Genomic DNA, 11,882 nt, shown 5'->3' with positions numbered 1-11,882 from the left:
TTTAGTAGATTACAATTTTTTTAATTTAGAGTTTTTCCCGTACCTGGTTTTTCCTACAATATCCCAATTCCCAAACCTGACTGTATGTAGAAAAGTTTGCAATTTGCAGTCCGCACTTTGTATTCAAAGTGTACGGTTGTGACTACGTCAACAGAATATAAATATTATGTAATTATAATATCGTTTACATTATTATTAATTAATAATATTCATCGCGCCTAAAGTGAAGTGAATATAGGAAGTGAAATAATTATATAATATTGTATACGTTTTTTTGTGCTTCATAAGTAGGATTTCCCCAAGAGTGTTTATTTTATAGAATGAGGAAAATCACATTTATCTAGTGATTAGTAATACTTAATTAAACCAACATGTTTCATCTCGGTTATGATTATATTGTTTTGTGCTGTTTAATTTTATTTAAAGTTATTATTGCTGGAGAAGGTAAAAATTAAGAATCTTATTTTAAAATTATTGATAAAATTCATGTGCAATGTATATGTGCACTTACTTATAGGTATAATATTTTAAACTAAATTATTTTAGTCTTTGGAATATGAATTGATTAATATAATTATAAATGTAATTTTTTTTACATATGCCAGTGTCTAGAACTAATAACAGATCAAACTCCTTCATTGCTCGCGCTTCCCGCAATCTAAACCTGATTTATAACGAATCCAGCATAGATTTATTTTATGGCAATGTGAATAGTGTACGCCAAAGTTTAATAAATTTGTTTGCTAGCATAACGTAATTATATTTTAGTTATAGTTTGCTTTTCACTGTGTTCTTTTTAATTTTAATTTTGTGTCTACCTGTGAGAACCTATTATTAGCTTCTAGTAATTTAATTTTTAAGATTATAATATGTTAATTTAAGCTGTTGGTTTTCCAAAAAAATAAAAAAAAAAATCAACAGTTGGCGAAGAATGTGCTCCCACCGAAGAAATGTCAAAAGGAACATGTAAACTGTTGACGGATTGTAAAAACGCTATAAGGTAAGTAAATACGTTTTTACCAATACACAGTTTATCAATCTTATGCAAGAGAAAAATCTATTCTCTATCAGAGTGAAGTTAAAGTTGATATAGGGCTCTCTCTGTTAAGTATTGGTACTGATTCTATGCACAACCTAATTTTAGAGTATTCGCATCCTCTTCTTACTAATGCAATATGAAAAGGACAGACGCAGTTTGATGGTAAAACCCGTGATTTTAGCGCACAGTCGCGAGCCTACTGTTTGTAGTGTGCACTAAAATTTAGAGTCTTTAAATGTAAAGTTCATGTTCTGTCCCTTTTTAGCATGGTTAAAAAGAAAAGGATGTAGATACTCTAAATTTAGTTTAGAGAAAGACAACGGAATCGGTGCCAATGTGACATTAAAATGGTTATTTATGCCTCACCGCACCATGGTGCGTGTTAGCTCCAAGCCCGACGGCGGCGGCGGTTTTTACCACTGCGTGATTGATTCGTTTGTCAATCTTTAGTTTTTCCGCTGTAGAATATAAGATAATCAGTAAGTAGGTAGATAAATTTTTAATTTGGAATTATTTGCAGTTTCATTCAAGCGCAAGACTTTCATCCGTTTAGTAGATGTGGCTTCAGTGACATGATAGAAATAGTATGCTGTCCACATAAATACATCCAACCACCAACCTCAACTAAGGGATCGAGGCCCAACACTGGTGCCATTGGACAGGAAAAATATGGTAATGGAATCCATATCCATACTAATATTATAAATGCGAAAGTGTGTCTGTCTGTATGTCTGTCTGTCTGTCTGCTAGCTTTTCGCGGTCCATCCGTTCAACCGATTTTAACGAAATTTGGTACAGAGATAGCTTGCATCCCGGGGAAGGACATAGCTAGCTACATTTTATCCCGGAAAATCAAAGAGTTCCCACGGGATATTTTAAAAACCTAAATCCACGCGGTCGAAGTCGCGGGCATCATCTAGTTACTTACATTCAAATCAAAGCAAAGCAGGAGAAGGAGAAACGTTTCATTTAAACTACAAAAAATAATTATCAATTTACAATCGGCTAACGCGACGACATCAGACGAGTCGCAGGGAGCCGCTGGATCCAGGCGGCGCAAGACCGTGGCGTGTGGAAGTTCCTACAAGAGACCTATGTCCAGCTGTGGGCGTCTATTGGTTGATGATCATGATGAATCGGCTAACAGCTAACACACCTCGGCTTCACTTGGGTGAAACTCGAAATACATCGCCTCGTAACTTTTTACCCGCTATGTCGTATTATATGTACTTATACTATACTCTATCCACGGAACTCTATACGTTAGTATAGCGCTCTCTCTTTACGTATATCCCATACAAATTGACAGAGCCAAAAATCTCAGTGTTAACCATTTTGAGACACCAACCAATCACAGATCAAACTTTCGAATTGATTTTTTTAAATGTTTTAGAAAACAGTTTTGAATTGAATTCTAAATATTTTTTGAAAACATGTTTGTGATTGGTTGGTGACTTAAAATGGTTAACACACTTAGATTTTGGTTTTTTCATTTGTATGGGATTACGTAACAGAGAGAGCGCTATACTAACTTCTTTCCGTGGATAGAGTAGGTATAGATATTGTATGTGAAAAAAACCGACCAAGTACGAGTCAGACTCGCGCACCCAGTGTTCTGTACCTAATAGTCGTATTTTTTCTGAAGTTGAAAATGAAATTGAGACTGGAGTGTTCTGTATCAGTCGTGTGGTGATAACGTACGATTAATACACAGAAAAGGAGACGATAAGAAGAAACGCAACATAAAAGACACTATTAAGTTATTGAAGGAAGTGGACCCTGATGTGCAACCAACTTTCGTGGCTAAAGACTTGAACCGATTACCACCGGTTTCTTTCGACCATGTCGATGTAACTCGACTTTTAAAAGATATGACTATCATGAAGACAGAACTGTCCGAGTTTCAGACGAGGATGAGTGCTGAACTCGTCGAATTGCGCAACTCATTTGAACAACAAATATCTAAAAGAACCGAGGAAGATAAACCTACGGCTACGACACCCGAACACCCAAAATCGCTACCGCTTGTGCATGTACCAAATACAAAGATAGTGTGCCCGAGTCCGTCGTTGCCAGCTGAGGCGGTATTTACGCCAACGTACAGAGATATTGTACATAAGTCGGGCCGATCACGGCGTGCGAAAGTCGCCCGTATGCAACATACGCCGCCGGGTCAGAGTGGCGTGCATGTTGAGAGCGGTTCAAAGCTGAAACCGAGTGATGACGAGTTTACACTAGTACGAAATAAAAAACGAAAGCATTATAATAATTTGCGAGGAACGTTGGAAACAACGGGCAAGATTCGCCTAGTTGAATCACAATGTTCTATCTACGTTTCTAGAGTAATGAAGTCCGTCTCTGTAGCCGATATTATTGACCATATTGAGGATAGGGGCGAACAATGCAGCCAAGTTGAGATGCTCAAACAATTTAACGAAACATCATTCAATTCATTTAAAATAACAATACCGACGAGTAAAATAAACACGTTTTTGGATACTTACTAACTTCTGGCCCGCTGGTTTAGTTTACCGTCGATACCGACAACGTAGAAATCCCGCCGTCTATACACAACCCCATATTGAACACAGCTAATAAACAAATAAAATGGTCATGTGATATACCTATTGTCATTTAGTTATTTATTTTTATTGTATTTTAGTTTTAAGTTTATATATTGTATTGGGTTTATACCTTTAAATGAAGAATTTAATTAATTAAAATTAAAATTTAATTAATTTAATTAATTAATTAATTTTCGACATTTTGCACGATAAATCAAAACTATATATAAATATAAATCTGTTTTAGAATGTACAGGTAAAGCTCTTTCATATTATGTACCCCACTTGATTTAGTTATTTTACTTTGTAAATTGATAATACTAATAATTTTTTAAGAACACATTTTTTTTGTGATGTAACCACAAATTCACTTGTGCTATGAGATCTACCTACCTACCAAATTTCTAGGTCAACGGGAAGTAAGTATAGGTTTTCCTGACAGACACGACGGACAGACAGACAGACACACAGCCAGACAGGAAAGTGATCCTATAAGGGTTCCTTTTTTCCTTTTGAGGTACGGAACCCTCATAAAGTGATGATAATAATCTGCAAGCATGATTTTCCATTTGTTTTACAGGGAGTGGAGACAGGATAGCTGACAGAGGTAAGTTTACATATTTTCTCATACCTACTTCTCTACATAGTATAAAATAAAGTCGCTTCCCGCGTCTGTATGTATGAACGCGTAGATCTTTTAAACTACGCAACGGATTTTAATGCGGTTTTCACCAATAGATAGAGTGATTCAAGAGGAAGGTTTATAGCTATAGTTTAATTCTCAAAAAATTAGAGATCCCTAGAGAAATTGAAGTAATGTGAATTAGGTCGGAAAAAAACCTCATTTGAGAGTTTCCGAGGCGTGCGCTGCATAAATGGTAAAAGTAACACGAAAACAATGTATGGTGAAATTGTTTCTCTTAAAAAGTTCTACACAAAATTCCGCGATAGCATACATGTATGTTTTAAGGTTGGCTCACAATAATCGATTTTATGGTTTTCAAATGTGATCTGAAACAAAGCCTTACTTTCGAGGGTGTTTTTACTGTCATACTATTGATTCTTATCAAAATAAAATAGTTGATCATTTGTTATATTCAATTTGGACCAAAATTGCCCTTTATTACATCATTTAATTTAGAACGATATCTTACGAGATATCACAAAATTAAAATAATATGAAATATTTAAATTAAAACTAACGCGCAACAAAACGAGACGTAGGCGGCTGTGCCGCGGCGGGCGGCGCCTATAATCTCCTCACTGACACCACATTAGTATCTACATTGCACCCATGCGAAGCTGGGGCGGGTCGCTAGTATTTAATATAATAAATATCTTACGGCTGGACTCACGTGATTAGCCGTAAGATATATAAGATAGGTATTTATGTTTATAAAGTGACCTTTGGACTTTGATCATTTTTTGTGACTTAAGTATAGGTACTTAGTTTGAAATAATTGGAACTTATTTACATAAATCTTAATTACATAATCATAAATATCCTTGCACGGTAGGTTTACATTTAAACAGTATCACATTTTATCCATACTAATATTATAAATGCGAAAGTGTCTCTGTTTGTCTCTCTGTCTGCTAGCATTTCACGGGCCAACAGATAAACCAATTTTAATGAAATTTAGAGTTAGCTTACATCCCGGGGACGGACATAGGCTACTTTTTATCCCGGAAAATTAAAGAGTTCCGAATGGATTCTTAAAAACCCATCCGTTTAAGCGATTTATCACTATACGTACCTACAAAGCATAAAACAAAGTCGCTTCCCGCTGTCTGTCTCTATGTATGCTAACGGATTTTGTTGTGGTTTCTTAGATAGAGTGACTCAAGAGGGAAGGTTTATATGTATAATACATGCATGATATAGTAAAGAAACGCTGATTATTTTAGAGGTTTCTAATGTGATGTCGTAAATAAACACATTTTTCTGCGCTTACATTGCAAACGCTGCATGTTTGTATTGTAAAAAAGCTGTAAACGTTTTATATGAAGACATTCTGTAGTAAGTATATTTAGTACCAGCATTGCATCCGTTCGAAGCCGGGGCGGGTCGTATGAAATATGGTAGCTTGCGCCCCGGAAATTGACATAGGCAACTTTTTATCCCGTAAAATCAAAGAGTTCCCACGAGATTTAAAAAAAAACTAAATCCACGCGGACGAAGTCGCGGGCATCCTCTAGTATATAATAATGTTTACAGAATGTCAGAAACTTGTTGACTCTACCTTACCACCCCTGCAATCACATATAATAGGAGGAATTAATGCTTCGCTCGGAGAGTTCACACATATGGTGAGATATTTTTATTATTTAATTATTTATGTCAGTGATTATTGAATAATCTTAGTTCTACTGAACCAAGATTATTCAATAATCACTAGTATAATCACAGTACGATGATCGATGTCTACGTCATAATAGCTATCTGCATGCCAAATTTCAGCCAATATAGGTATTAAGATATTTGCAAAGAGGTTATTTTTCAGGTGGCGCTTGGGTACAATCTTTCTGGCGAATATGAATTCCGGTGCGGTGGTTCCTTGATATCAGACTCTTATGTACTAACCGCAGCGCATTGTGTGGACACATTAGACGGGTATGTAACTACAGTACGCGGCAGCAAATATTGTCTCCGTTACCCCTTGCGTTGAACCGTTATCTCTTTCTAAAAGTCGATGTTGAATCCGACAAAACGTTACATAGGTATGACTGACATAGACTCAGACAACGTTCGGTTAATAGAGCGCACTCTGACTTTGCTTAGACTTAAGAAGAGTTAAAACGAGACAGAGCTATATCTCACATAAATCTGTCTCGTTTTAACTCAATCTTAGTTTAGAGCAAAGTCAAAGTGGACTCTATAGATTTCAACCTAAAGGTCGATGTACAATTTTTCCTGCCGGCTACTGTACTAGATAATCAACATCATCAACCCATCGCCGGGCCACTATTGAGTATGGGTCTCGTCTCAGAATGAGAAAGGTTTAGGCTATGCACTATGGTCCGTATGGCCAACTGCAGATTGGCAGACTTCACACACCTTTGAGAACAATATGGGGAACTCTCAGGCATGCAGGTTTCCTTCACCGGTGAAAATCCATCCAAATCAATAAATACCCTACATCAAATAATAATATTATAAATGTGAAAGTGTGTTTGTTTGTTGGTTTGTCCTTCAATCACGTCGCAACGGAGCAACGGATCGACGTGATTTTAGTTAAAGTGCATGGGTTTAGTTAAAGACCTGGAGAGTGGCATAGGCTACTTTTTATCCCGGGAAACCAAAGAGGTCATGATTGGTCATGACCATCAATATTGAGTGTTATAGAGGTATAATACTTATTCGAGTTAATGTCTTACAGCATAAAGCCTGCAATAGCTCGTATGGGAGTGATATACATCGGCGACAGAAAGTGGAACAGTGACTCTGACGTCAGAATTCAGGAGATCATAAAGCACCCGGATCACGTGAGACGCTGGAAATACAACGACATAGCCTTGCTCAAGTAAGTAACCCCATGTTGTAATCTAGAGGGAATACCGCCGGTTGGAGTTGATTCCAAAGTTTGCATGTGCGTGGAAAGAAGGATCTGGCACAACTGACGGTCAAAGTGTAACTGACACCCAGGTGGTGAGGGTGAAATTGCTTACGGTGGTGCGCGGTGCGGTTGTAGAAAAAGGAGGGTGGAACCTTAAAGTTTTACCTACCCATCGCAAAATCGCTTCACTTCAATGACTCAATGTTTTATTTTTATTTATCATCACCAACCGAGAGACGTCCATTGGACATAGGTCTCTTGCAGGGACTTGTTTTTATTGTTAGGGTGAAATTGTCGTTTATTCTTGTAGGTTGGAGCAGCACGTCACGTTTACGCCAAGCTTGAGCCCCATCTGTCTGTACACAAAGAACGAAGACCCCTCGGTAGCTCTCATGATCACTGGTTGGGGCAGAACCAATACGACACGTGAGTACTCGTCACTCTTGGGGTGTATCTTAACTCAAAAACTTTTTGGTTTGGGGTTAGCCACTTTTTAGCAAAAGGACGGCAGATTGGTGGTCCGTCTAGGATACAAGATGATTTCGTTGTTTTGTAGGATATGTGACGAATCCATACCTGCAGAAGACAACCGTGGTGGTGGTGTCGAAGAGTAAGTGCCAAGAGGAGCATCCCTCGTGGCGCAAGTTGCCGCAGGGCATCTCCGATAAGCAGATCTGCGCCGGCGACCCCCTGGGCCGGAACGACACGTGCCAGGTACGTAGCTACTAGCTACATCTGTGTTGCCAGCGGCAGACTAATACAGTCGTCGGGAGCTGACGAACGAAGTAGTCGAACGGGAGGTCCGTTAAACCGATTTTGATGAAATTTGGTGTAATGATAGCTTACATGCCGGGGAAGGACATAAGCTATTTTTTATTCTGGAAAAACGAAGAGTTCCTACGGGATTTTTAAAAACCTAAATCCATGCGGATGAAGTTGCGGGCATCAGCTAGTTTATAATAATTGTATTGATTAGTATGGATGGAAATATAAGAATAAGAATAAGAATAAGAATAAGAATAAGAATAAGAATAAGAATAAGAATAAGAATAAGAATAAGAATAAGAATAAGAATAAGAATAAGAATAAGAATAAGAATAAGAATAAGAATAAGAATAAGAATAAGAATAAGAATAAGAATAAGAATAAGAATAAGAATAAGAATAAGAATAAGAATAAGAATAAGAATAAGAATAAGAATAAGAATAAGAATAAGAATAAGAATAAGAATAAGAATAAGAATAAGAATAAGAATAAGAATAAGAATAAGAATAAGAATAAGAATAATTTATTTTGAATTTAGAATTTAGGCACAAGAAACAAGTTTCCTACCCTCTGCACTAGGAAAACCCTGTATTGTATAATATGGAAGTATAGATTGAAAATAGTTGATAATAATAAACAAAATTTGTTGTTGGCAGGGTGATTCAGGCGGGCCACTCATAGGAATGACGACAAACGACGGGTTTTTTAGATTGGTGGGGGTTACTTCATACGGACGCGGCTGCGGCTCGCCCGTGCCCGGCGTGTACACGCGCGTGTCGCGCTACCTCGACTGGATCGAGAGCGTGGTGTGGCCCACCGGGACCTTAGACCTTTAACGAAACTCGGCTGTATTTGCATTCCGCCCAGTATCCATTTAACCATTGGATACCCGCGGGTGTGGTGCAGTTTTAATTAATTTTTACCCGACTGCGGCGTAGCTCAAAAGGATGGTAATGTGATGGCCTGTATATATGTCCGTACCTATAATCATCATCATCAACCCATTGATTGCCGGCTCACTACAGAGCACCGCGGGGTGATTACGTATCTCGCAACAGGCGTAAATTTCGCGATCATTGCTGTCAAACGTCACACGTAACAGCGGCTCGAGAGAGACAGCAATAGCCAGAATAGAATAGAATAGAAGAAGAATAGACAGAAATAATATACAGAGAAAAATAAGAAGAAGAAGAGAGACAGCAAATGAACTGTCGCATTGCTACTGCTGTCGCGTTGCTGTCGTTACTGCAACGTTTTACGTAATCACCCCGCGGGTCTCCTCTCAGAGTGAGAAGAGTTTTGACCATAATCTATCACACTGGCCAAGTGCGGATTGGCAGACTTCACATGCGTTTGAGAACATTATGGAGAACTCTCAGTCATGCATGTTTCCTCCCGATGATTTCCTTCACAGTTAAATAAAATAAATAAAAACATTTTTTATTCAATTAAACTTTTACAATTAGTACTTTAGAATTTGTACCCGTGTAATTTATAAAACAAGAACTCCGAAAAGTTAGAGGTGCGTGCCCGGGATCGAACCCCCGACCCCCGATTAGTAGGCAGACGTCCTAACCACCAGGCTATCACAGCTTCCCAGTCCCAAGCACAGCATGTCCATTGTCCGTATCTATATCCGCTAATAACTACTCAACGGCTTTATGTCTAAACATAATATCTATGAGAGCACGGTTTTGAAATCCGGTAATCCTGGCAGCACTGCCTGCTAATGTCATTAAGTTTAAAGCTCTGCATCACGCTTTGCATGTAAGTCCATCTATCACTATAGTAGGTATACCTTGGTAGATGTACAGTCAACGACACTAAGAGATAACCTTCTTTGATACCGATTTTGATAAATGAGACGTCATTAGATTCACCTTGATGACGCGAGTGTTACTAGGTACATAAAATTCTTAAAAAATCAATATGGCGGATGTGGGCTAAAAAATGCAGGTCTTTTTAAATTACTTGTAAGAATATTTTCATACTGTCATTCTTCTTGTTTCTTCTCTCTGGGTTGGTTTCCGCACTTAAACGTTTTCGTCTGTTGTGTAATATACAAAGAGACAGTTGACACATTAAGTTATAATGGCGCGTGAAAACTAATTTTGTACGCATTATTTTGCCTTTGTATTTTAAAAAGAGACCTATCTGCGTACAGTACGCGGCCGAAAGTAATGTACATCGGCCTTTAGAATGACGTTTCGGCTTTGTAGAGCGTTATCTCTGTCACTCATACCTATGTGACGTTTTGGTCTCAACGACAGAGACAGTGCTCTACAAATTTGCTATCTCCTTCTAAAGGTCGATGTACATTATTTTCGGCCGCGTACTGTATATCTGAAGGAATACCTATTTATGTAAGTAAAAGTAAAAATATTGTCTTACATTTTCGAATACAATGTGTATTAATATATTTCCTAAATCCTAATATAATACATAGTCAATATTCAGAAACAATCAATAATTATTTCTTTTAATAAGTTCACTGTTTACTAGTCATCAAGCATAATTGAAAGACTAGTGTTGTGATTCAAAAAATAAATATTTTTATTAATTTTTTTTTTGTATATTATTTATCTCATTTACAAGTACATGTTATAGGTATAGTCCAAAACAGGTCGATATGACTATCGGGGTATGAGGCGCGGGGGGCCCTGCACACCCGCACGTCCCGCACGCTCGCCCGCACCGGCTTAGCGCGGGGGCTGAGCCGGTGCGGGGCGTTCCCTGCCCCATTGCCATCTCGACCTGTCGTGTACTATACCTACTTACTGCATATTGTGTAAAAACAGAATTTCGATGTTAAAATTTTTTTTACAAAAAAAATAAAAACCGACTTCGTTACACAAACACTAAAAATTGAAAAATAATTTAATTTCACAATTTTTAGTGGCCCCATGGAATTATGCTATGACTGGTTAAAAATCTACTGTTTACAAAGCTATTACACTGATCGCGAGCAATTTACTCTTATCCGTTGAGGAGTTCCAGTATCTATCTTCGAAGGTGTTCATCAGATCTTCACCAAATTGAAATGGGACCAACTTTGAGGAATACCCTTACAAACAAAAAAAGAACTTTCAAAATCGGTCCAGGCGTTTTTGAGTAATCGGGGAACATACATAAAAAATAAAAAAAAAGATTCCGACGAATTGAGAACCTCCTCCTTTTTTTGAAGTCGGTTAAAAAGTCTCAACGTGCCTAGAGCTATCGAATAGATTATGAAATAAATGATTTTTCCGTAGGTAGGTAGTAGGTACCCGAAGGGTGCCAACGGGACCCTACTACTAAGACTTGTCGCTGTCCGTCCGCCTGTCTGTCAGCGGGTTCTATCTCGTCAACCGTAATAGGTAGAGAGTTTTCCCAGAATACGTATTTCTATTGCTTCAGGAAGCTTCGAGATATCATCTTGTCCAAAATTGCTCAGTGCTTGAAGACCAAAGTCTTCGAACAGTGCGTGTTGCCAGTGATGACATATGGATCCGAGACCAGCGCTAACTATGGGCCTCATAAGAAAGCTCAGCGAGTGACAGCGGGCGATAGAGAGAGCTTGAAGTTTCTCTACGTGATCAAATCAGAAATGAGGAGATCCGTAGGAGAACTAGAGTAATCGACATAGCTCAACGGGTTGCGAAGCTAAGTAAGTGGCAATGGGCAGGGCACATAGTTCGTAAAACCGATAGACGTTGGGGTCCCAAGGTGCTGGAATGGCGACCTTGCACCGGAAGACGCAGTGTGGATTCAGGTGGCCCAAGACGGTGGCGTGTGGAAGTCCCCACAAGAGACCTATATCCAGCAGTGGACGTCTATCGGTTAATGATGATGATGATGATTGACGCTATAACAACAAATAAGTTTTTTAGTATTTGTTGTTATAGCGGCAACAGAAATACATCATCTTTGAAAATTTCAACTGTCTAAATATCACGGTATACGGAGATACAGTCTGGT

General features: G+C 38.3%; 1 protein-coding gene across 3 annotated transcripts; it reads left to right on the top strand.

Moving 5' to 3' along the window:
• Nucleotides 1–116: 116 nt before the first annotated feature.
• LOC117989041 (serine protease persephone-like) lies at nt 117–10,489 on the top strand. 3 transcript variants are annotated; one of them, XM_069503284.1, is made up of 11 exons: nt 151–168; nt 292–444; nt 922–1,000; nt 1,560–1,711; nt 4,184–4,210; nt 5,822–5,913; nt 6,108–6,217; nt 6,984–7,127; nt 7,471–7,586; nt 7,717–7,874; nt 8,582–10,489. In XM_069503284.1, exons 2-11 carry the CDS (start codon nt 372–374, stop codon nt 8,759–8,761), a joined length of 1,131 nt encoding a protein of 376 aa, XP_069359385.1. In that variant the 5' UTR covers nt 151–168; nt 292–371; the 3' UTR covers nt 8,762–10,489. The 3 variants fall into 3 exon arrangements, with proteins under 3 accessions (XP_069359386.1, XP_069359385.1, XP_034832234.1); XM_069503285.1 differs by lacking the exon at nt 292–444 and having other exon boundaries at nt 117–168; XM_034976343.2 differs by lacking the exon at nt 151–168 and having other exon boundaries at nt 254–444.
• The last annotated feature ends 1,393 nt before the right edge of the window (nt 10,490–11,882 follow it).

Source organism: Maniola hyperantus, chromosome 15 (assembly GCF_902806685.2).
Source record: "Maniola hyperantus chromosome 15, iAphHyp1.2, whole genome shotgun sequence".
Classification (NCBI taxonomy): domain Eukaryota; kingdom Metazoa; phylum Arthropoda; class Insecta; order Lepidoptera; family Nymphalidae; genus Maniola; species Maniola hyperantus.
The sequence above is the reverse complement of the archived record's forward strand: the minus strand, read 5'-3'. Positions and strand labels throughout refer to the sequence as shown.

What these genes read in the sequence shown, in the direction of transcription:
- LOC117989041 (XM_069503284.1), top strand. Translation starts at nt 372, where the DNA reads ATGTTTCATCTCGGTTATGATTATATTGTTTTGTGCTGTTTAATTTTA. An exon ending in AGTTATTATTGCTGGAGAAG is followed by an intron (nt 445 to 921) that starts GTAAAAATTAAG and finishes AAAAATCAACAG; the next exon opens with TTGGCGAAGAATGTGCTCCC. An exon ending in CATTGGACAGGAAAAATATG is followed by an intron (nt 1,712 to 4,183) that starts GTAATGGAATCC and finishes TTTGTTTTACAG; the next exon opens with GGAGTGGAGACAGGATAGCT.